This window comes from Ranitomeya variabilis, chromosome 2 (assembly GCF_051348905.1).
Source record: "Ranitomeya variabilis isolate aRanVar5 chromosome 2, aRanVar5.hap1, whole genome shotgun sequence".
Taxonomy (NCBI): Eukaryota; Metazoa; Chordata; class Amphibia; order Anura; family Dendrobatidae; genus Ranitomeya; species Ranitomeya variabilis.
Genome location: NC_135233.1, coordinates 459,107,442 through 459,132,949, shown reverse-complemented (window position 1 = coordinate 459,132,949; position 25,508 = coordinate 459,107,442). Strand labels below are relative to the sequence as shown.

At 48.2% G+C, this 25,508-nt stretch overlaps 1 protein-coding gene across 8 annotated transcripts in view; it reads left to right on the top strand.

The window, feature by feature from the left end:
* MUS81 (MUS81 structure-specific endonuclease subunit) overlaps window positions 1–25,508 on the top strand; it is a 104,091-nt gene that overhangs the window by 57,106 nt on the left and 21,477 nt on the right. For 6 of the 8 annotated variants that reach the window (XM_077287417.1, XM_077287420.1, XM_077287419.1 and 3 more), the window contains 5 exons: window positions 18,717–18,901; window positions 20,694–20,823; window positions 21,279–21,409; window positions 22,883–22,981; window positions 23,540–23,620. In XM_077287417.1, the coding sequence (XP_077143532.1) occupies window positions 18,767–18,901; window positions 20,694–20,823; window positions 21,279–21,409; window positions 22,883–22,981; window positions 23,540–23,620 (576 nt within the window). In that variant the 5' untranslated portion in view covers window positions 18,717–18,766. Of the gene's footprint in view, window positions 1–16,826; window positions 16,989–18,716; window positions 18,902–19,402; window positions 19,673–20,693; window positions 20,824–21,278; window positions 21,410–22,882; window positions 22,982–23,539; window positions 23,621–25,508 lie in introns of those variants that run through there. The other 2 variants (XM_077287422.1, XM_077287424.1) reach the window with 2 other exon arrangements.

Below are 25,508 nucleotides of genomic sequence, written 5' to 3'. Positions count from 1 at the left end.
AAAGTGAATGGGGTTTTGTGTTGTAATCCGTGGTTGAGCTTTCCTTCTGCTCAGTAGTCCTAGTGCACAAGTAGCTGCGTGTCCCTAAATTCTGCATTCCAACCTCTCAGGAGAGACAAGACATTCTCGGCACATAGCTCTTAAAGCAAGCCTGTCCTTTCCCTCAAAACCCATTAAAAAAAAAAAAGCATGATCCTGCTGCTGACACCCTCACAAGTTAAAGCAGTTTTTCGTGCGCAGTCCAGTCCAATATGTCTAGAACATGTCTTTATTCTTCTGCTTTTAAACTTGGATCCGTGCTTTTTACCTGGGTGGTTCCTCTGTCATCATTTTGTCAGCACTATAGTTGCAGGGACATTCTTACCCCTCACTTCCCAGCATGTATTGCATCTATTATTGTCCATTCACTTGCCTGCCTAGAGAGACAAAGATCGCCCTTACTTCCTGTCAAAACAAGAACCTGCTCCACTTCCTGCAGAAAAACAAGGACCCACTTCCTGTATAGAAACAATGACCCACCTTCACTTCACAGTCAATGACCATCACTTTCTATAGAGATTCGAAATTCTACCCCACTTCCTCTATAGAGACAATAACTGGCCTCACTTCCTGTAGACAGACCTGCCCCCACTTCAAGTAGAAAAGCAAGGACCTATCTCCACTTCCTATAGAGAAAGTGACCTGCCCCAGCACCCTCTAAAGAGACAATAACCTGCCCACACTTCCTATAGAGAGACCCAGACCCAACCCCACTTAAAGTAGAGAAGCAAGGACCTACCCCCACTTCCTGAAGAGAATGAAGACCTTGCCCACTTCCTGTAGAGATACAAGAACCTGCATCCACTTTCTCTATAGAGACAATGGCCCTCCCCACTTTCTCTATAGAAACAATGGCCTGTCCCCACTTCCTCTATAGAGACAATGACCTTCCATACTTCCTCTATAGAGACAATGACCAGCCCCACTTCCCATTGAGGTACAATAACCCACACCCTGTTACACACATGGTTGTGGAACCACTGTGCGACGGTCTGAGGAGAGCCTGGAGGGGCGCAACTAGGCGACCACCTGATTCTTCGCTAGAGCCCCTAATAGTGGGGATAGACTTAGCTCCAGATGGACCCCAGGTGCAGGAACACAGGCCGTCCACAGGTACAGGATCACAGGTGCAGGATCAGGAAAGTCAAGATAGATACGGGTATGGGTTCAGCAGGACAGACTGGAACTGGTGCAGACAGGGCGTACAGGATCAGCTAAGCCGAGCAGACAGGTATAGGTAGCACTGGCACGGGGACCTAACAACTCTAGCTAGCAGAATAAATACTGATTACTAAAATTGCAAAGTCATCTCCCAATAGGGGAGTATGCCTTATATTCCAAACACCTCCCAGCTATTGGCTGAAGACATTTTTAGCAGCATGCTGGCCCTTTAAGAGGCAGGGAGAATGCGCACCCTAAGCACACTCCCAGGAGACCTGCGTGCCATGTGTAGGTCCTGGGAGGAAACACGCTAAGGGAGCGCAGATAGGTACGTTAACATACCAGCCTTCCTTGCAAGGGGATAAAGCGACCCATGCAGGGGCACCGGCACTGCTGTATCAGCCCCTTTATCTGTAGGGAGACAAAGATCCGCCGCCACTTTAAGTAGAGAAGCAAGGACCTATCCCCACTTCTTGTGCAGACAATGACCTGCCACCACTTCCTCTATAGAGAAAATAACCTGCCTCCACTTCATGTAAAGAGAGACAAGGGCACACCCCCACTTCCTTTTAAGAGACAAGACCCAACCCCCTTTCTGTAGAGAGACAAGGGCCCGCCCCTACTTTCTGTAGGGACACAAGGGCCCGCCCCCACTTCTGTAGGGCCACAAGGACCACCCCACTTTCTGGAGACAAGGGCCCGCCCCCACTTCCTGTAGCGACACAAGGGCCCGCCTCCTCTTCCTGTAGGGACACAAGGGCCCACCCCACTTCCTGGAGACAAGGGCCTGCCCCCACTTCTTGTAGAGCGACAAGGGCCTGCCCTGACATCCTGTAAAGAGACAAGGACCCACCCCCACTTCCTGTAGAAAGACAAGGGCCCGCCCCACTACCTGTAGAGAGACATGTGCCCACCCCCATTTCCTGTAGAGAGACAAGACCCGCCCCCACTTCCTGTAGAGACACAACACCCGCCCCCACTTCCTGTAGAGATACAAGGGCCCTCCCCCACTCCCTGTAGCGAGACAAGACCCGCCCCCACTTCCAGTAGAGACACAAGACCTGCCCCACTCCCTGTAGAGAGACAAGACCCGCCCCCACTTCCTACGGAGACACAAGACCCGCCCCCACTTCCTGTAGAGAAACAAGACCCGACCCACTTCCTGTAGAGACACAAGACCCGCCCCCACTTCCTGTAGAGACACAAGACCTGCCCCACTCCCTGTAGAGACAAGACCTGCCCCCACTTCCTTTAGAGATACAAGGGCCCGCCCCCACTTGCTGTAGAGACACAAGACCCGCCGCCACTTCCTGTAGAGATGTAGAGACACAAGACCCATCCCTACTTCCTGTAGAGAGACAAGGGCCCACCCCCACTTCCTGTAGAGACACAAGACCTGTCCCTACTTCCTGTAGAGAGACAAGGGCCCACCCCCACTTCCTGTAGAGACACAAGACCCATCCCTACTTCCTGTAGAGAGACAAGGGCCCGCCCCCACTTCCTGTAGAGAGACAAGGGCCCGCCCCCACTTCCTGTAGAGACAAGGGCCCACCCCCACTTCCTGTAGAGAGACAAGGGCCCGCCCCCACTTCCTGTAGAGAGACAAGGGCCCGCCCCCACTTCCTGTAGAGAGACAAGGGCCCGCCCCCATTTCCTGTAGATAGACATGTGCCCACCCCCATTTCCTGTAGAGACAAGACCCGCCCCCACTTCCTGTAGAGACACAACACCCGCCCCCACTTCCTGTAGAGATACAAGGGCCCACCCCCACTCTCTGTAGAGAGACAAGACCCGCCCCCACTTCCAGTAGAGACACAAGACCCGCCCCACTCCCTGTAGAGAGACAAGACCCGCCCCCACTTCCTGTAGAGACACAAGACCTGCCCCACTCCCTGTAGAGAGACAAGACCCACCCCCACTTCCTGCAGAGACACAAGACCCGCCCCCACTTCCTGTAGAGAGACAAGACCCGCCCCCACTTCCTGTAGAGACACAAGACCCGCCCCCTCTTCCTGTAGAGACACAAGACCCGCCCCCACTTCCTGTAGAGATACAAGGGCCCGCCCCCACTTGCTGTAGAGACACAAGACTGTTGTGAATTTGGATTCTGGGCTCCCCCGGTGGCCGCTTGTGGAATTGGACTTGTCATCCTCTTTCCTGTTTCACCTGGTTCCATCAGTAGTGGGTGTCGCTATTTAAGCTCATTTCTCTGGTGGTTTCTTGCCGGTCAACAATGTTATCTGATGCCTCTCAGTGCTTGTTCCTGCTTCTAGACAACTACTAGATAAGTTGGACTTTTGTCCATGTTTTGTTTTGCCTATTTGTTCCAGTTCACAGCTGAAGTTTTGTTACTGTGTCTGGAAAGCTCTCGTTGATCAGGGATTGCTACTCTGGCGTTATGAGTTAATGCCAGAGTTTAAGGTAATCTCTGGATGGTGTTTTGTTAGTGTTTTTCTGCTGACCATGAAAGTATACTATCTGTCTTCTGCTATCTAGTAAGCGGACCTCAAATTTGCTAAGACTATTTTCCTGCTGCGTTTGTTGTTTCATCTGAACTCACCGTCATTATATGTGGGGGGCTACTGTCTTCTTTGGAATATTTCTCTAGAGGTGAGCCAGGTCTTATATTTCCCTCTGCTAGCTATTTAGGTCTTAGGCCAGAGCTGGGCATCTAGCGATAAATAGGAAATGCTACCTGGCTATTTCTAGTTGCGCGGCAGGCTTAGTTCATGGTCAGTATAGTTCCATCTTCCGAGAGCTTGTCCCTCTATAGGCTTGCTATGATCTCTGCCTGCAGAGATCATGACAGTTTGACCGGCCAATAAAGTGTTAAAGACCCAGGTTGAGAAAGGAGAGTTATAAGAAGTCTGCTGGAATTTTTTTTTTTTTTTTTTTTTTTTTTTTTTTTTCCTCCAGTCTGCCTTGCTGCAGTCTTTTTTCTCTCTCTCCTCCTAATCTCTGTATGCTCTGTGTGCACCTGACAATAATGGATCTCCAGAGTGTAACTGCGGGTTTGAATAATCTCATCACGAAAGTACAAAATTTACAAGATTTTGTGGTACATGCTCCGGTATCTGAACCGAGAATTCCTTTGCCGGAGTTCTTCACAGGGAATAGAGCTAGCTTCCAGAATTTCCGAAATAATTGTAAGCTTTATTTGTCCCTGAAGTCTCGTTCAGCTGGAGACCCTGCTCAGCAGGTTAGGATTGTGATTTCCTTGCTCAGGGGTGACCCTCAAGATTGGGCCTTCTCATTGCCAGCAGGGGATCCTGCGTTACGCGATGTGGATGCGTTTTTTCTGGCCTTGGGCTTGCTTTATGAGGAACCTCATTTGGAACTTCAGGCAGAAAAAACTTTGATGGCACTATCTCAGGGGCAAGACGAAGCTGAAGTTTTCTGCCAAAAATTCCGTAAATGGTCTGTGCTTACTCAGTGGAATGAGTGCGCCTTGGCGGCAACTTTCAGAGAGGGTCTCTCTGATGCCGTTAAGGATGTTATGGTGGGGTTCCCTTTGCCTGCAGGTCTGAATGAGTCCATGACAATGGCTATTCAGATTGATAGGCGTTTGCGGGAGCGCAAACCGGTGCACCATCTGGCGGTGTCTATGGAAAAGACGCCAGAAAGTATGCAGTGTGATAGAATTCTGTCCAGGAGCGAGCGACAGAATTTTAGACGGAAGAATGGATTGTGTTTCTATTGTGGGGATTCTACTCATGTTATATCAGCATGCTCTAGGCGTACAAAGAAGCTTGATAAGTCTGTTTCCATTGGCACCATTCAGTCTAAGTTTATTTTGTCTGTAACCCTGATTTGCTCTTTGTCATCCATTGCCACGGACGCCTATGTTGACTCTGGCGCCGCTCTGAGTCTTATGGATTGGTCCTTTGCCAATCGTTGTGGTTTTGATTTAGAGCCTTTGGAGACTCTTATTCCTCTGAAGGGGATTGACTCCACCCCATTGGCTAATAATAAACCACAATACTGGACACAAGTAACCATGTGTATCAATCCGGATCACCAGGAGATTATTCGTTTCCTGGTGCTGTATAATTTACATGACGATTTGGTACTGGGATTGCCATGGTTGCAGTCTCACAACCCAGTCTTGGACTGGAGAGCAATGTCTGTGTTGAGCTGGGGATGTAAGGGTATTCATGGGGACGTACCTTTGGTTTCTATTTCGTCGTCCATTCCCTCTGAAGTCCCTGAGTTCCTCTCTGATTATCAAGACGTCTTTGACGAACCCAAGCTTGGGTCGTTACCTCCGCACCGTGAGTGCGATTGTGCCATAGATTTGATACCGGGTTGTAAATATCCAAAGGGTCGTTTGTTTAATTTGTCTGTGCCGGAACATGCTGCTATGCGGGAATATATAAAGGAGTCTTTGGAAAAGGGACATATTCGTCCATCTTCTTCTCCCTTGGGAGCTGGGTTTTTCTTTGTCTCAAAAAAAGACGGCTCTTTGAGACCATGTATTGATTATCGGCTTCTGAATAAGATCACTGTTAAGTATCAATACCCATTGCCATTGCTTACTGATTTGTTTGCTCGTATAGAGGGTGCTAAGTGGTTCTCTAAAATTGATCTTCGTGGGGCGTATAATTTGGTGCGGATCAGGCAGGGGGATGAGTGGAAGACCGCATTTAATACGCCCGAGGGCCACTTTGAGTATTTGGTCATGCCTTTTGGTCTTTCTAATGCCCCTTCAGTTTTCCAGTCTTTTATGCATGATATTTTCCGCGATTTTCTGGATAAATTTATGATAATATATCTGGATGATATTCTGATTTTTTCTGATGACTGGGACTCTCATGTCCAGCAGGTCAGGAGAGTTTTTCAGGTTCTGCGGTCTAATTCTTTATGTGTGAAGGGGTCTAAGTGCGTTTTTGGGGTCCAGAAAATTTCCTTTTTGGGGTATATTTTTTCTCCCTCTTCCATTGAGATGGATCCCGTCAAGGTGCAAGCTATTTGTGACTGGACTCAGCCCTCCTCTCTTAAGGGTCTTCAGAGATTTTTGGGCTTTGCCAACTTTTACCGCCGATTTATTGCTGGTTTTTCGGATGTCGTTAAACCACTGACTGATTTGACCAGACAAGGCGCTGATGTTGCTAATTGGTCCCCTCATGCTGTAGAGGCCTTTCAGGAGCTTAAGCGCCGTTTTGCCTCTGCCCCTGTGTTGCGTCAGCCGGATGTGAATCTGCCTTTTCAGGTTGAGGTTGACGCTTCGGAGATCGGAGCTGGGGCAGTGTTGTCGCAGAAAGGTTCCGACTGCTCCGTCATTAGGCCTTGTGCCTTCTTTTCTCGCAAATTTTCGCCCGCAGAGCGGAATTATGATGTTGGGAATCGGGAGCTTTTGGCCATGAAGTGGGCGTTTGAGGAGTGGCGCCATTGGCTCGAGGGGGCTAGGCATCAGGTGGTGGTATTGACTGACCACAAAAATTTGATTTATCTTGAGACTGCCAGACGCCTGAATCCTAGACAGGCGCGCTGGTCTTTATTTTTTTCTCGCTTTAATTTTGTGGTGTCATACCTACCGGGTTCTAAGAATGTTAAGGCAGATGCCCTTTCTAGGAGTTTTGACCCGGACTCTCCTGGTAATTCTGAACCCACAGGTATCCTTAGGGAGGGAGTAATTTTGTCGGCCGTTTCTCCTGATCTGCGGCGGTCCTTGCAAGAGTTTCAGGCGGATAGACCGGATCGTTGTCCGCCTGATAGACTGTTTGTTCCGGATGATTGGACCAGCAGAGTCATCTCTGAGGTACATTCTTCTGCATTGGCAGGTCATCCCGGAATTTTTGGTACCAGGGATTTGGTGGCAAGATCCTTCTGGTGGCCTTCCCTGTCACGAGATGTGCGAGTCTTTGTGCAGTCATGTGACGTTTGTGCTCGGGCCAAGTCTTGTAGTTCTCGGGCTAGCGGACTGCTGTTGCCCTTGCCTATTCCTAAGAGGCCTTGGACACACATCTCGATGGATTTTATTTCAGATCTGCCTGTTTCCCAGAAGATGTCTGTCATCTGGGTGGTCTGTGACCGTTTCTCTAAAATGGTCCATTTGGTTCCTCTGCCCAGGTTGCCTTCTTCTTCTGAGTTGGTTCCTCTGTTTTTTCAGAATGTTGTCCGATTGCACGGTATTCCTGAGAATATTGTTTCTGACAGAGGTACCCAATTTGTGTCTAGATTTTGGCGGGCATTCTGTGCTAGGATGGGCATAGATTTGTCTTTTTCATCTGCTTTTCACCCTCAGACTAATGGCCAGACCGAGCGGACTAATCAGACCCTTGAGACATATCTGAGGTGTTTTGTCTCTGCTGACCAGGATGATTGGGTTGCTTTTTTGCCATTGGCAGAGTTCGCCCTCAATAATCGGGCCAGTTCTTCCACCTTGGTGTCCCCGTTTTTCTGTAATTCGGGGTTTCACCCTCGATTTTCCTCCGGTCAGGTGGAATCCTCGGATTGTCCTGGAGTGGATGCGGTGGTGGAGAGATTGCATCACATCTGGGGGCAGGTTATGGACAATTTGAAGTTGTCCCAGGAGAAGACTCAGCGTTTTGCCAACCGTCATCGTCGTGTTGGTTCTCGGCTTTGTGTTGGAGATTTAGTGTGGTTGTCTTCTCGTTTTGTCCCTATGAGGGTCTCTTCTCCTAAGTTTAAACCTCGGTTCATCGGCCCTTATAGAATATTGGAGATTCTTAATCCTGTTTCTTTCCGTTTGGACCTCCCTGCGTCCTTTTCCATTCATAACGTTTTTCATCGGTCGTTATTGCGCAGGTATGAGGTACCTGTTGTACCTTCAGTTGAGCCTCCTGCTCCGGTGTTGGTTGAGGGTGAGTTGGAGTACGTTGTGGAGAAAATTTTGGACTCTCGTGTTTCCAGACGGAAACTCCAGTATCTGGTCAACTGGAAGGGTTACGGCCAGGAGGATAATTCTTGGGTCAATGCATCTGATGTTCATGCTTCTGATCTTGTTCGTGCCTTCCATAGGGCTCATCCTGGTCGCCCTGGTGGATCTGGTGAGGGTTCGGTGCCCCCTCCTTGAGGGGGGGGTACTGTTGTGAATTTGGATTCTGGGCTCCCCCGGTGGCCGCTTGTGGAATTGGACTTGTCATCCTCTTTCCTGTTTCACCTGGTTCCATCAGTAGTGGGTGTCGCTATTTAAGCTCATTTCTCTGGTGGTTTCTTGCCGGTCAACAATGTTATCTGATGCCTCTCAGTGCTTGTTCCTGCTTCTAGACAACTACTAGATAAGTTGGACTTTTGTCCATGTTTTGTTTTGCCTATTTGTTCCAGTTCACAGCTGAAGTTTTGTTACTGTGTCTGGAAAGCTCTCGTTGATCAGGGATTGCTACTCTGGCGTTATGAGTTAATGCCAGAGTTTAAGGTAATCTCTGGATGGTGTTTTGTTAGTGTTTTTCTGCTGACCATGAAAGTATACTATCTGTCTTCTGCTATCTAGTAAGCGGACCTCAAATTTGCTAAGACTATTTTCCTGCTGCGTTTGTTGTTTCATCTGAACTCACCGTCATTATATGTGGGGGGCTACTGTCTTCTTTGGAATATTTCTCTAGAGGTGAGCCAGGTCTTATATTTCCCTCTGCTAGCTATTTAGGTCTTAGGCCAGAGCTGGGCATCTAGCGATAAATAGGAAATGCTACCTGGCTATTTCTAGTTGCGCGGCAGGCTTAGTTCATGGTCAGTATAGTTCCATCTTCCGAGAGCTTGTCCCTCTATAGGCTTGCTATGATCTCTGCCTGCAGAGATCATGACACAAGACCCACCCCTACTTCCTGTAGAGAGACAAGGGTCCGCCCCCACTTCCTGTAGAGACACAGACCCGTCCCCACTTCCTGTAGAGAGACAAGGGCCCGCCCCCACTTCCTGTAGAGACACAAGACCTGTTTCCACTTCCTGTAGAGAGACAAGGGCCCGCCCCCACTTCCTGTAGAGACAAGAGCCCGCCCCCACTTCCTGTAGAGACACAAGGGCTCGCCCCCACTTCCTGTAGAGAGACAAGGGCCTGCCCCCATTTCCTGTAGATAGACATGTGCCCGCCCCCATTTCCTGTAGAGACACAACACCCGCCCCCACTTCCTGTAGAGATACAAGGGCCCACCCCCACTCCCTGTAGAGAGACAAGGGCCCGCCCCCACTTCCTGTAGAGACAAGGGCCCGCCCCCACTTCCTGTAGAGAGACAAGGGCCCGCCCCCACTTCCTGTAGAGACAAGGGCCCGCCCCCACTTCCTGTAGAGACACAAGACCCGTCCCCACTTCCTGTAGAGAGACAAGGGCCCGCCCCCACTTCCTGTAGAGACAAGGGCCCGCCCCCACTTCCTGTAGAGAGACAAGGGCCCGCCCCCACTTCCTGTAGAGACAAGGGCCCGCCCCCACTTCCTGTAGAGAGACAAGGGCCCGCCCCCACTTCCTGTAGAGAGACAAGGGCCCGCCCCCACTTCCTGTAGAGAGACAAGGGCCCGCCCCCACTTCCTGTAGAGAGACAAGGGCCCGCCCCCACTTCCTGTAGAGAGACAAGGGCCCGCCCCCATTTCCTGTAGATAGACATGTGCCCACCCCCATTTCCTGTAGAGACAAGACCCGCCCCCACTTCCTGTAGAGACACAACACCCGCCCCCACTTCCTGTAGAGATACAAGGGCCCACCCCCACTCTGTAGAGACACAAGACCCGCCCCACTCCCTGTAGAGAGACAAGACCCGCCCCCACTTCCTGTAGAGACACAAGACCTGCCCCACTCCCTGTAGAGAGACAAGACCCACCCCCACTTCCTGCAGAGACACAAGACCCGCCCCCACTTCCTGTAGAGAGACAAGACCCGCCCCCACTTCCTGTAGAGACACAAGACCCGCCCCCTCTTCCTGTAGAGACACAAGACCTGCCCCCACTTCCTGTAGATAGACATGTGCCCGCCCCCATTTCCTGTAGAGACACAACACCCGCCCCCACTTCCTGTAGAGATACAAGGGCCCACCCCCACTCCCTGTAGAGAGACAAGGGCCCGCCCCCACTTCCTGTAGAGACAAGAGCCCGCCCCCACTTCCTGTAGAGACACAAGGGCCCACCCCCACTCCCTGTAGAGAGACAAGGGCCCGCCCCCATTTCCTGTAGAGACAAGAGCCCACCCCCACTTCCTGTAGAGACACAAGGGCCCGCCCCCACTCCCTGTAGAGAGACAAGGGCCTGCCCCCACTTCCTGTAGAGAGACAAGGGCCCGCCCCCACTTCCTCTAGAGACACAAGACCCGTCCCCACTTCCTGTAGAGAGACAAGGGCCCGCCCCCACTTCCTGTAGAGACACAAGACCCGTCCCCACTTCCTGTAGAGAGACAAGGGCCCGCCCCCACTTCCTGTAGAGACACAAGACCCGTCCCCACTTCCTGTAGAGAGACAAGGGCCCGCCCCCACTTCCTGTAGAGACACAAGACCCGTCCCCACTTCCTGTAGAGAGACAAGGGCCCGCCCCCACTTCCTGTAGAGACAAGGGCCCGCCCCCACTTCCTGTAGAGAGACAAGGGCCCGCCCCCACTTCCTGTAGAGAGACAAGGGCCCGCCCCCACTTCCTGTAGAGACAAGGGCCCGCCCCCACTTCCTGTAGAGAGACAAGGGCCCGCCCCCACTTCCTGTAGAGAGACAAGGGCCCGCCCCCGCTTCCTGTAGAGACAAGGGCCCGCCCCCACTTCCTGTAGAGAGACAAGGGCCCGCCCCCGCTTCCTGTAGAGACAAGGGCCCGCCCCCACTTCCTGTAGAGAGACAAGGGCCCGCCCCCACTTCCTGTAGAGAGACAAGGGCCCGCCCCCACTTCCTGTAGAGAGACAAGGGCCCGCCCCCACTTCCTGTAGAGAGACAAGGGCCCGCCCCCGCTTCCTGTAGAGACAAGGGCCCGCCCCCACTTCCTGTAGAGAGACAAGGGCCCGCCCCCACTTCCTGTAGAGAGACAAGGGCCCGCCCCCACTTCCTGTAGAGACAAGGGCCCGCCCCCACTTCCTGTAGAGAGACAAGGGCCCGCCCCCACTTCCTGTAGAGAGACAAGGGCCCGCCCCCGCTTCCTGTAGAGACAAGGGCCCGCCCCCACTTCCTGTAGAGAGACAAGGGCCCGCCCCCACTTCCTGTAGAGAGACAAGGGCCCGCCCCCACTTCCTGTAGAGACAAGGGCCCGCCCCCACTTCCTGTAGAGAGACAAGGGCCCGCCCCCACTTCCTGTAGAGACAAGGGCCCGCCCCCACTTCCTGTAGAGACACAAGACCCGTCCCCACTTCCTGTAGAGAGACAAGGGCCCGCCCCCACTTCCTGTAGAGACAAGGGCCCGCCCCCACTTCCTGTAGAGAGACAAGGGCCCGCCCCCACTTCCTGTAGAGACAAGGGCCCGCCCCCACTTCCTGTAGAGAGACAAGGGCCCGCCCCCACTTCCTGTAGAGAGACAAGGGCCCGCCCCCACTTCCTGTAGAGAGACAAGGGCCCGCCCCCACTTCCTGTAGAGAGACAAGACCCGCCCCCACTTCCTGTAGAGACACAAGACCTGCCCCACTCCCTGTAGAGAGACAAGACCCACCCCCACTTCCTGCAGAGACACAAGACCCGCCCCCACTTCCTGTAGAGAGACAAGACCCGCCCCCACTTCCTGTAGAGACACAAGACCCGCCCCCTCTTCCTGTAGAGACACAAGACCCGCCCCCACTTCCTGTAGAGATACAAGGGCCCGCCCCCACTTGCTGTAGAGACACAAGACCCACCCCTACTTCCTGTAGAGAGACAAGGGTCCGCCCCCACTTCCTGTAGAGACACAGACCCGTCCCCACTTCCTGTAGAGAGACAAGGGCCCGCCCCCACTTCCTGTAGAGACACAAGACCTGTTTCCACTTCCTGTAGAGAGACAAGGGCCCGCCCCCACTTCCTGTAGAGACAAGAGCCCGCCCCCACTTCCTGTAGAGACACAAGGGCTCGCCCCCACTTCCTGTAGAGAGACAAGGGCCTGCCCCCATTTCCTGTAGATAGACATGTGCCCGCCCCCATTTCCTGTAGAGACACAACACCCGCCCCCACTTCCTGTAGAGATACAAGGGCCCACCCCCACTCCCTGTAGAGAGACAAGGGCCCGCCCCCACTTCCTGTAGAGACAAGGGCCCGCCCCCACTTCCTGTAGAGAGACAAGGGCCCGCCCCCACTTCCTGTAGAGACAAGGGCCCGCCCCCACTTCCTGTAGAGACACAAGACCCGTCCCCACTTCCTGTAGAGAGACAAGGGCCCGCCCCCACTTCCTGTAGAGACAAGGGCCCGCCCCCACTTCCTGTAGAGACAAGGGCCCGCCCCCACTTCCTGTAGAGAGACAAGGGCCCGCCCCCACTTCCTGTAGAGACAAGGGCCCGCCCCCACTTCCTGTAGAGAGACAAGGGCCCGCCCCCACTTCCTGTAGAGAGACAAGGGCCCGCCCCCACTTCCTGTAGAGAGACAAGGGCCCGCCCCCACTTCCTGTAGAGAGACAAGGGCCCGCCCCCACTTCCTGTAGAGAGACAAGGGCCCGCCCCCATTTCCTGTAGATAGACATGTGCCCACCCCCATTTCCTGTAGAGACAAGACCCGCCCCCACTTCCTGTAGAGACACAACACCCGCCCCCACTTCCTGTAGAGATACAAGGGCCCACCCCCACTCTCTGTAGAGAGACAAGACCCGCCCCCACTTCCAGTAGAGACACAAGACCCGCCCCACTCCCTGTAGAGAGACAAGACCCGCCCCCACTTCCTGTAGAGACACAAGACCTGCCCCACTCCCTGTAGAGAGACAAGACCCACCCCCACTTCCTGCAGAGACACAAGACCCGCCCCCACTTCCTGTAGAGAGACAAGACCCGCCCCCACTTCCTGTAGAGACACAAGACCCGCCCCCTCTTCCTGTAGAGACACAAGACCTGCCCCCACTTCCTGTAGAGATACAAGGGCCCGCCCCCACTTCCTGTAGAGACAAGAGCCCGCCCCCACTTCCTGTAGAGACACAAGGGCTCGCCCCCACTTCCTGTAGAGAGACAAGGGCCTGCCCCCATTTCCTGTAGATAGACATGTGCCCGCCCCCATTTCCTGTAGAGACACAACACCCGCCCCCACTTCCTGTAGAGATACAAGGGCCCACCCCCACTCCCTGTAGAGAGACAAGGGCCCGCCCCCACTTCCTGTAGAGACAAGAGCCCGCCCCCACTTCCTGTAGAGACACAAGGGCCCACCCCCACTCCCTGTAGAGAGACAAGGGCCCGCCCCCATTTCCTGTAGAGACAAGAGCCCACCCCCACTTCCTGTAGAGACACAAGGGCCCGCCCCCACTCCCTGTAGAGAGACAAGGGCCCGCCCCCACTTCCTCTAGAGACACAAGACCCGTCCCCACTTCCTGTAGAGAGACAAGGGCCCGCCCCCACTTCCTGTAGAGACACAAGACCCGTCCCCACTTCCTGTAGAGAGACAAGGGCCCGCCCCCACTTCCTGTAGAGACACAAGACCCGTCCCCACTTCCTGTAGAGAGACAAGGGCCCGCCCCCACTTCCTGTAGAGACACAAGACCCGTCCCCACTTCCTGTAGAGAGACAAGGGCCCGCCCCCACTTCCTGTAGAGACACAAGACCCGTCCCCACTTCCTGTAGAGAGACAAGGGCCCGCCCCCACTTCCTGTAGAGACACAAGACCCGTCCCCACTTCCTGTAGAGAGACAAGGGCCCGCCCCCACTTCCTGTAGAGACACAAGACCCGTCCCCACTTCCTGTAGAGAGACAAGGGCCCGCCCCCACTTCCTGTAATCCATCTCAGCATCTGCTGCTCTATAGCGGATTACACGTGACAGTTTGCAGCGATGTTAGTCGGAGCATTAATTGTCAGGTGCACTGATATTTATTGAAATTACTGACGTTTAGGCTATGTGCACACGATGCAGATTTAGTGCAGATTTAGTGCAGAACTGCAGCGTTTTTTTCTTTTGCAGAAACGCTGCAGATCCGCACTGTGATGTACAGTACAATGTAAATCAATGTGAAAAAAAAAAGCTGTGCACATGGTGCAGAAAAATCTGCACAGAAACGCTGCAGATTTCAAAGAAGTGCATGTCACTTCTTTTGTGCGTTTCTGCAGCGTTTCTGCACCCCTCCATTAATAGAAATCCGCAGTGGTAAAAATGCAGAAAATCCGCACAAAAAACGCATCAAAGCCGCACAAAAAACGCATCAAAAACGCAGCTGCGGATTCTGCCAGGAGATGCAGATTTTGTGCAGAAAATTCTGCACCCAAATCTGCAACGTGTGCACACAGCCTTAAGGCTATGTGCACACGTTGCAGATTTGACTGTGGAATCTTCTGTGCAGATAATGAATTTCTTGGCAGAAAATGCAGGTCAGAATCTGCACATTTTTCTCAGTTGCAGTGAACACACTTTTGTGGAGCGATTTTATATGGCAGGACTGAACACACACAGCACTGAATTGTATTTGCATCTTTATTGCAGAACAAATAAGCCTGCCTGATTACTAATTTTGTATCTGAGGGCTGTTTGCCTTGTGGGCAGGGAAGGTCATGGCTGCAGGGAACAAGTATCTCACATAACACTTGAGTTTCCAGGCTGAAAAGGAGTGCAGGTTGTAAGCTCCGGCAACATAATGAATGGTTATTCCCAGTATGATAAGCTATCCCCTATCCACAGGATGGGGCATCAGGAACCATGAGATCGAGGCTCTGCCGCGCATTGGGAGGGAGCTAACCTGCGGCGCACGTTGCTGGGGCAGATATCTGCTGATCAGTGGGGCTGCCGGGCACCTACCCATCTCATATTAGTAGAGTAGAATTATGCCGTCTGCTCATAGTAGGCATAAAGAACAAATCCCGCCTGCCGCATAGTTCAAAAAGCGCCAAAGTTATTCAGAGGCAGGTGACAAAATCTTTCCAAAATAAAATGCACCGTGATTAGGAAATGTTGATCAGGGGTTTTGCAATCCTGCAGTAACAGCCCCATTTCCGGTTTCCTTATCTGTTGTCTTGTCCTTTGGACTCCGCTTCCTCGCTTGACTTCTTAGAATTTCCATGTCTGGTGCGTTCTGTCCTTCCATGATGTCATTTACAGACCCGCGTGAATGATTGGATTACCTGAAAATAAAGACTGACCATGTATAGTCCCTCCTGGAATTACAGTAATTTGTCTTTTTTTGTTCTCCCTTTTTAACCTTAGTGGTTGCCGATATTCTGTTCTCTCTACATAAATGCTGCTGGGGTTTATTAAGTGATTCCATTTTTCTTTTTTTTGCTTGCAGCACACATCACATCACGGGCCATAATATGGTTATCTGGTTCTTTCTTGTGTTATTTTGTCATTACTTTTTTAGCAGAGAATTGTGCAGGTTTAACTGCTCTTACAGTAAAAAACCTGTTCTTGTACTCATCAAAAGAGGAGGTGTTTATGGAGACCTTACAGCAGATGTCAGTGAAGTGCGGCCCTTGGACTGGGACAGGTGGCTGTATGGTGTGCACCTGATCTCAGTAGAAGCGTAAAGACGCCGGTGCGCGCAGTATGCCACATCACTGCTCACCTCCTCGCTCCTGCAGCACATTGAATTCAGCCCCGAGCTGCCTGAGCTGCACATAACAACATCCCTTCTACGACACAGCCATCCAACCAAAAATCCACGGTAAGCGTCCATTTAAAGGCGTTTTTCCCAGGACCAGAAGTTCATTTTAATCAATAGATCTTGTAATAATAATAAGTTCCCCAATTGGATGTGTTTAAATAAAATGTTCCTGTGCTGAGATAATCTTATAAATGTGTCCCTGCGGTGTACTGTGCAATGGCCGTGTCTGACCGTACAGGAACATGGTCTGATCATACCACAGCTCTTGGGGGGGTTAGAGTTTGCAGATAATCAGCTGTGATCCTGTGCTGAGCTCTTTTTGTGAGATAAAACATTTCCCTGCCTGGTTTTAAATAGCTTTACGTCAAAGAAAGAATCATCTGCGATCCCACACTGCAATGTCAGCATCCTCCCCTGCTCAGTAGATGTGGTATGAGCAGACCATGTTCCTGTATGGTCAGACACGGCCATTACACAGTACACAGCAGGGACACATTTATAAGATTATCTCAGCACAGGAACATTTTATTTAAACACATCCAATTATGGAAGTTTTTATTATTCCAAGATCTATTGATCAAAATCAACTTTTGTTTGTGGGAAAACCCCTTTAAATCGAACACATTGAATGGTTCATATATCTTTTCACATGATGGAAAGTGCAATTTTGAGTCTGAATGAGGCTCAGTCTCTTCCCTTAGGCCTGGTGAAAAGATATTCGGGCTTCATGCAGAAGTGACGTGCGGATCTAGGCACGTGGTATTTGTGTAAACCCACCTTTAAAGGGGTTGCCGACATCCCCTCTGCTGAACAACCCCTTTTAAATGCCTTAGATTCATTTATGATCTCAAGATTGCCCCCTACTGGACAAATTGCAAGTTCAATGTATTCTGTATCAGCACCAATGTTCTAGGGAGCTGCATTAGTTAAAGGGGTTGTCCACTACTTTATATGGGTAAGACAAAAAATATCAGATTGATTGGGTCCAACGCCCAATGCAGTGCCTGAACCCACACAAACTACAAGGGATGTGGCATTTTTTCCCCCTATAAACGTACAGATTCACTTCTTCTGATGAGCTGCCAAGATGCTTTTTACAGCACAGAAAGGCAAAAGTTATTTTTATGCTGGTGGAAAAAATGCTGAAGAATGTGTTATTTTAACGCAGCAACATGTCCATGTCAGGAATGTGAGTATGGAGATGTAGACAGAGCCAACATCATCCATGGATTGCTCCCCCATGCGAGGATCCTCTGCTGCGCAGGCCTGACGGAGGGACAGCCGCCCTGCCATACTAAAGAGCACCTTCATAGAAAGGTTATGTTCACATGCTGCATTTTTTTCATGCAAATTTTAAGCGGCGTTTTTCTGTACCAGCAAAGGCTACGCGATTTCAGAAATCTCATGCACACATTCATTTTATTTTTCTGACTGATTTGAAAAACTTTGCAAACTGCAGCATTCCACTCCTTTCAGTGTTTTTGCAACTTTTTTTTTTCACCCATAGAAAGCAAGGAGTATGTGCAAAAATGCAGGTATCAAGTTTTGCTGCATTTTGGTGCAAAAACCTAAGGATGTTGCATCATGTGTTTTTTTTTGGGGGGGGGGGACATTAAACTTTATTAACATACACAAGAGACAATAAAAACGCAGCAAAACATGCACAAAAAACACCCTATTTGTAAGAGGAAGCGCCTTTACTGCCAAGAGAGCAGGGTTTTGCCTGCAGAAAAAAAATACAGCAAAAACACAAAAAAGTGTGAACATAGCCTAATGGCGAGTGTCTTTCTACCTGCTTCAGGAAAAAGACCGCCAGTATTTTACTGAAGCGGGTCAGCCTGGAAAAACTCAGGGATTGTGCCAGCGTGTAAAAGACGTTGTGTGCACATACCTCAATACTCGTAGCTACTTGTAGTACTGTACGTAGCCAACATTCTGCATTTTTATTGTGTAAAAAAACCCTTCAAAAATGCACTGTGTGGACATGCCCTGAAGGTATGCTAACACTGAGTCTTTGTGCTGAGCCTTGGAGTGGAAATCCTCAAACACTAGGCGTTTCTGCTCCAAAAAGTCTGAATGTGAACATATCCTTATGCTGGCCTTCCACATGGGAGAGCTGTCAGCTGAACTTCTCACAACTTCCCTGACTTTTCAACAGGGAGAGAGGAGGAAGCCGCTGTTACCTCTCCTAGAAGACCGATCTTTCGGCAGTGATCAGCAGATCGCTCCATCTACTTGCAGGATTACAAGATTAACATGGTCAGCACGTTCTACAAATACGTATACAATATGGACAGTGTATGAGGACTTTTTTTTTGCTGAATTTATTCACTCCCCATCCCGATTTTGCAGGGGAAAAGGGGTTGTCTGGTTTATAGAGAGGAACTTTGTCTCCCATGGACTAGGCCCTGTATACAAAGCAAGTAAAGTAACAAAGACTCGCTGTTTATGTGGCTCTAACCAGTTTACGTTTTTTTTGTTCCACCTCTGCAGTGTATCTGTAGTGATTTTATGGACACATAGCCTTTTGGTATCTTTACTGAATAATATAACATGGATACATAGCCTTTAGGTACCTCTACTGAATAATATAACATATTGATATGTAGCCTTTTGGTATCTTTACTCAATAATATAACATGGATACATAGCCTTTAGGTACCTGTACTGAATAATATAACATATGGATATGTAGCCTTTTGGTACCTTTACTGAATAATATAACATGGATACATAGCCTTTAGGTACCTCTACTGAATAATATAACATATGGATATGTAGCCTTTTGGTACCTTTACTGAATAATATAACATGGATACAAGGCCTTTAGGTACCATTACTGAATAATATAACATATGGATACGTAGCCTTTTAGTACCTTTACTGAATAATATAACATATATCAAACTCTTGTCAGAAATTATGGTAGATCAGATATCCAGCTGATACTAGCGACAGAAGAAGAAGATGCCTGGTCCGGTGACGTTTGGACGTAAGCGGCCCTTGCCTCCGTGCCCAAACCCTTTGTTTCTGAAATGGCTGACCGAGTGGAGAGACTCAGCTGCGGAGAAAGGGCTGAAAACACAATTCGTGTACCAAAAGGTAAGACAATGTGTGTCCAGGGTGATTAACCCTTTACAACTGGATGGCATGACAACCATTGTATGTCTAAGGCTCGTGGATGAAAAGTCACCCGATTATCATCCGTGTGCCCATATTTAGGCATCAGCACTTTACTTGTTAATTGACCAAATACAGTATCCTAGGTTAATAATGGCAACATATCCATAAAAACCGGATCCAATTTTTACATTTTTCTTTGCTCACCCATAAACTTGAATGGATGAATCTCATCCAATATACTGGTCAGTGTACTGTCGAGTTTTTTTCTTGGAAAGAGCAAGTATAAAAGTGCTCGTTAGTGAATAATCTATTTATGTCCATGAATACTACTCCGGATCAATATCAGATTAGCATAATACCCAGTAAAGCAGGTTTCTTGCGCTTGGTTTGCAGATTTTTCTACACTGTGCACTCGGGTATTACTCTCCTGTTTCACCGTGCAGCAGATTTATTGCAGACCTTCTGGAGGATTTCTGCAAGCTCCATTCAGCCGGCGTCTGTCTGGTGTGAATACACCCAGCGCCTCCTGCCGGATTAGGAGGCTGCTCAGCCAATTGGGCACAGGTTATAGCAATAGGAAAATCAGTGAATTGGGGTTTCTCATGACAGATGGATTAAAATACTGCGGGAAAATTATCCTTGAGCCCCCCAGGACAGCATTACAGAAAAAGGGGGCAGGAACCCCTATTACTAGTGTTATGTGACTGCAATGGCCGGCGGGCGCTGCTATGGGGAAAAACCAGACAAAGGGTAAACGCCGATGTACAATACTGTCTTTCTGTCACAATCTTGATGTTATTTATTTTTTATTAAGTATTATTATTTAAAAGAAACCATATAGAGTAGTGTAAGGCTGTGTTCACATGGAGTCAGAAATGACAAGAAGGTTTTTTGTTTTTTTTGTGCGGAAACCTCTTTATTTGGAAGAGTTTTTCCTGAAACAATTTTCGTCTTTTTTTTTGCAAACTTTTTAACTGTACGGCATCTAGTTTGGAGCAGTTTCCTTCAGGATCCCCTTTTTGTTTCTTTTCCCCCACCAATCGCTTTTTCAAAACCTGAAGCGGTAGAAAATTGCAAAAAAAAGCTGCGTGTGAACTTAGCCTAAGGGCCTATTCACGTTGTATGGCTCCATGGCCGTGTTTACTACAAAGGGGGGAAAATGTGCAGTTTTGAAAAACAGTAAGGTTTTCTTTTTTCTGTGTTGGGGAAAAAAAAGTTTTTATTTCGTAAAAGTCTCCCCCAAAATATTAAACATATGCTATTGTGCCCAAAGAAATCTGCAACTAACCACACACAAAACTGAAATAGTCACGCAGTCGCGAGAATAACAATGAGTTTGGTCAGTGCACAGTTGGGTTATTTAGTTTTTTTTTTTTTTTGTTCGTTTTTGTTAAAGAAGCAGCTCTTGTTCAGCACAGATTTCACCTTTTGCTACAAAAAGGGTGAAATCTGCAGCAAAATCCACATCTAACGACTGCGGAAAAATCAGCTCCGAAAACATAATGTGAACGTAATTTTTTGGAGAAAAAGCGCAGAAAAAATAAAGGCTTGTTCACATTTGTGTCACATCTGAACCTGCAGTTTTTATGCAACGTCTGAAATGTAGAAACGACTCCGGACATGGAAAACTGCTTGTTACATCTTTATAGACGTCACTTTGTTCTCTTGTGTCCTTTTTTTGGGAGGGGGAGGTTTTGTCGACATATTTTGCCAATTTTGCTTGAAGTCGTGACTGTGACCTCCACCTTATGACGTCCTCCTGTCTTCCTAGGCCATCAGCTCCCTGAAGAAGTATCCTCTGCCCCTCCAGAACGGGAAGGAAGCGAAAATCCTGCAAAACTTTGGAGACGGAATTTGCAAGATGTTGGATCAGCGGCTTGAGAAGCATTATGCTGAACATGGTGCGAGCGCTCTCCGATCGTTCCTTCGCGCATTTTATTTAGGCCTCATTCATCCGTGATACATTCACATGTGAATAAGGCCTAATAATAATAATATTTTTTTGCCAGATCAGTTGCTTCTTCCATGTCAGATCACTGACTCTCGGAGGTTGAGCTGCTAGCTAGGACGTCTTGTTCTTCTGCTATAGCTGTATTGTGAAAGCTCTGCGTGCTTTAGGCCCCGTGTGGGCGCAGCGCTAGACATGTCCATGCTTGGTCTTAGACGTCAGATCTGTTTGGAGGCAGAAATCATTATAAAATGGCCTCTTTGATAGGCTGTACAATTGGAAGTCTTTAACACTGCTGCCATCTAGTGGTGCATATTATCTATTATGCCTGTTCTCTTTTTTTTTTTTTTTTTTTTTTTTTGCAGTTTTGTCTATACTTTACACTAACTTGGTCTCTTCTGTTCGCAGGACCCAATGCTTCAATTCATTCTCTCTCAAACCGCCGTGAAAAAAACAGAACTCAGAAGAAAGCCTCCGCTCCCCTTCCTACCCCATATGCCGACCTGCCTACAGATCCCCAGGAGGGTCCTTCCCCCACAGTAAGTGCTGATCTGTGGATATGGTGGCCGGAGAAGGGCTTCCCCAGCGGCGTAACCCCGCACTGTAAGGGCCCAACCTTCCAGAAGATGTTCCATGGGTTTTTGGTACCTCCTTTGAGTTTATAAGAACTTTTTTTTACCACCTCCCTGCTCTTTAAAGGGAAAAAACCTTAAAAATGGTTTTACACTTTTTTCAATTCCTACAGTTTTGAAGGATTAGGGCTCACGCAGTGCACACAGATCCACTAAAGCCAGGTTACATTGCTCCATTTTTGCAGTGTAAAGGCAGCTCTGGCACCCGTCCATAATGCTGGCAAGCACTAGGCAATTTCTGGATAGGATCGGCTCAGACTGTGGCCTGTTTTTCAATGTGGTTATCTGAACTGTAAAGTCTGATCACAAAGTGTTCTCCCTTCTGGGACCTGTGGGGAAAACCTGACAGTAAGTATTCTTTTTCCCTGCAGCGCCCCCACAGGAAAAACTGGGCACTACACAGTATCTGCTCATATCAGTGGCTGTCTTTAGTGCAGGACAGGATCCTCCAGATCACTTACAGAGAAGCCATCATCAGAAAAAATTGTTTAAATCAGGTTTTTTTTTTGTTTGTTTTTTTACATTTTTGAGTAACCTTTCTTTTGTTTTTCATATCACAATCTGTTTTAAAAATATAAAAAATATAAATCTTGCCATTTTTATACTTGCCGCTGGGACTACTTTAGACTTTAACTTTTTGTTGTTTCAGCAAACAATATATGTAGATTAGCAGCAATGAGCAGACCAGGACGTGAAGCATCTAATGAGGGGGTGCAAAGGTCATTATGAAGGGAGTGGGAGGACGTGAGCTGTGACATCTCCTTTTCAGCCGTGTACAGAGTCTAAAAAAAAATAAGCCTTAGTGGCTAAAGTGAAAAATGCAAAAGTTATTTTTTCTAAATTAATAATTTCAAGAATATTATATAATTCAATAAAGATTGCGATAGGGAAAAAAAACACCTTGTCAAAATAAAAATAAAAAAAGTAATGAACCTGATTTCAATAATTACCGTAGTTATTTTCTGGTGATCGTTTCCCTCTAAGGTGAACCTGTCACCCAGGGATTACTTGTATAATCTTTAAGTAAATGAGGCTGGAAGTGCACAGAGGGCGGGCATTGATTCTCTACAGACATCACCATCACTCAAGCCCATGGGGGTGGTGCTAGGCAGGGGATAATGCTGAGGATTGGTGCGCTTGTCAGGAATGGTCCCGCCCTCAGGGCACCTGCAACTTCATTTGCATATAGACTCATAGTTGATTTTCTCAGCAATGTCATATCCATTTGCAGCCGGGAATGAATGAGTGAATCTGTCTCTTACTACTCTGTCCAGCAATGTAATTCATGCAGTGGTCCTAACGCTCCTGACAGATTCCCTTTAAGCCAATGCAATGTGTAATGTCGTGTGCTCTGATGGGACATTGCTTGTGTCGTGATAGAAAAAGAAAAAGACTGATGGAAAAAAGCAGCGGGAGTATGTGCCACAGAGGAGATCAGGAGGTTACGCAGTACTGCTCACCCTCTACACGGAGAGCAAGGTAAGCAATGTTCTTAGTGCCTACACGTAGATACAAGCAGTGGTACAGACACAAGTTATACCCGCCGACAGCCTTCAGGTGCTTAACGAGCGAGTGCAGGCCAAAGGAACTAACCATATCTCTATTATCATATATGACATATGTAAAGGCGAGAATTTTAAAGGCGTTGTGCAGGCTTGGGGCTCAATTCTGCAGTCCCTCTGTGCAACTCTGCGCTCACACTGTGTGCTGTCAGGATTCTCCAGTGCATGATTGCAAATATGCAATTTGGATACATGTGGTCACGTGCCAACTAGACTTGCACGGCCTCGCTTAATGCAAGTGAATTGAGCAAGGCTGGACAAGTCTAGTCGGAATGTGACCACAAGTATACAAATCGCATACTTGCAGTCACCACCCGCTCCCGACACCGGAGAATCCTGACCGTGCGCAGAGTGACTGCAGACTTGAGCCCCAAGGCTGGACAACCCTTTTAATTCCACCCCATGTTGTTTCCCCCCACAGCTCCTTCTTGCATTACAACTATAGTCATTTCTATTTGATTTTTATTCCCTAAAGAATCCAAATTATAAAGGCTACATGAGCAAGAGCGAGCTGCAGCGAGAGGCGCAGGCCCTGTGCGACAAGTCCTTCACACTGGTAAGAGCTGCAGAGGAACGCTTCCATATTGCGAAATCATTTACTTTTATAAAGTATTGTATTCCAGATTTCTTTTTATTAAAGTTTGAAGTGTTAGCTGGGAAAAATGTAAATTGCAAGATGGATAAAATTTTAATTTGGTGAATGATGGGAATAAATAGTGTGTGCGTAGGCCAAAGACTAAATCAGTATGTCACACTGCGTATGGCATATACTGTGCGCTAATCATAAAGCCCTGGTAAATATCATTGATCTTTTTTTCCTATAAAAAGATGCTATACTATACAGTAAAAGAAATATATATATATATATATATATATATATATATATATATATATATATATATATATATATATATATATATATATATATATATACAGTTATATGAAAAAGTTTGGGCACCCCTATTAATCTTAAGCTTAATGTTTTCTAAAAATTGTTTTTTTTGCAACAGCTGTTTCAGTTTCATATATCTAATAACTGTTGGACACAGTAATGTTTCTGCCTTGAAATGAGGTTTATTGTACTAACAGAAAATGTGCAATCTGCATTCAAACAAAATTTGACAGGTGCTTAAGTATGGGCACCTCACCAGAAAAGTGACATTAATATTTAGTAGATCCTCGTTTTGCAAAAATAACAGCCTCTAGTCGCTTCCTGTAGCTTTTAATGAGTTCCTGGATCCTGGATAAAGGTATTTTTGATCATTCCTCTTTACAAAACAATTCCAGTTCAGTTAAGTTTGATGGTCGCCGAGCATGGACAGCCCTCTTCAAATGATCCCACAGATGTTCAATGATATTCAGGTCTGGGGACTGGGATGGCCATTCCAGAACAGTGTAATTGTTCCTCTGCATGAATGCCTGAGTAGATTTGGAGTGGTGTTTTGGATCATTGTCTTGCTGAAAGATCCATCCCCTGCGTAACTTCAACTTTGTCACTGATTCATGAACATTATTGTCAAGAATCTGCTGATACTGAGAGGAATCCATGCGTCCCTCAACTTTAACAAGATTCCCGGTGCCGGCATTGGCCACACAGCCCCAAAGCATGATGGAACCTCCACCAAATTTTACTGTGGGTAGCAAGTGTTTTTCTTGGAATGCTGTTTTTTTGCCGCCATGCATAACGCCTTTTTGTATGACCAAACAACTCAATCTTGGTTTCATCAGTCCACAGGACCTTCTTCCAAAAAGAAATTGGCTTCTCCAAATGTGCTTTTGCATACCTCAGCCGACTCTGTTTGTGGCGTGCTTGCAGAAACGGCTTCTTTCGCATCACTCTCCCATACAGCTTCTCCTTGTGCAAAGTGCGTTGTATAGTTGACCGATGCACAGTGACACCATCTGCAGCAAGTTGATGCTGCAGCTCTCTGGAGGTGGTCTGAGGATTGTCCTTGACTGATCTCACCATTCTTCTTCTCTGCCTTTCTGATGTTTTTCTTGGTCTGCCACTTCTGGCCTTAATAAGAACTGTACCTGAGTTCTTCCATTTCCTTACTATGTTGCTCACAGTGGAAATTGACAGGTTAAATCTGAGACAGCTTTTTGTATCCTTCCCCTGAACAACTATGTTGAATAATCTTTGTTTTCAGATCATTTGACAGTTGTTTTGAGGAGCCCATGATGCCACTCTTCAGAGGAGATTCAAACAGGAGAACAACTTGCAAGTGGCCACTTTAAGTAGCTTTTCTCATGATTGCATACACCTGGCTATGAAGTTCAAAGCTCAATGAGGTTACAAAACCAAAAAAAGTGCTTTAGTAAGTCAGTAAAAAGTAGGTAGGAGTATTTAAAACAAGAAAATGATAAGGGTGCCCATACTTATGCACCTGTCACATTTTGTTTGAGTGCAGATTGCACATTTTCCGTTAGTACAATAAACCTCA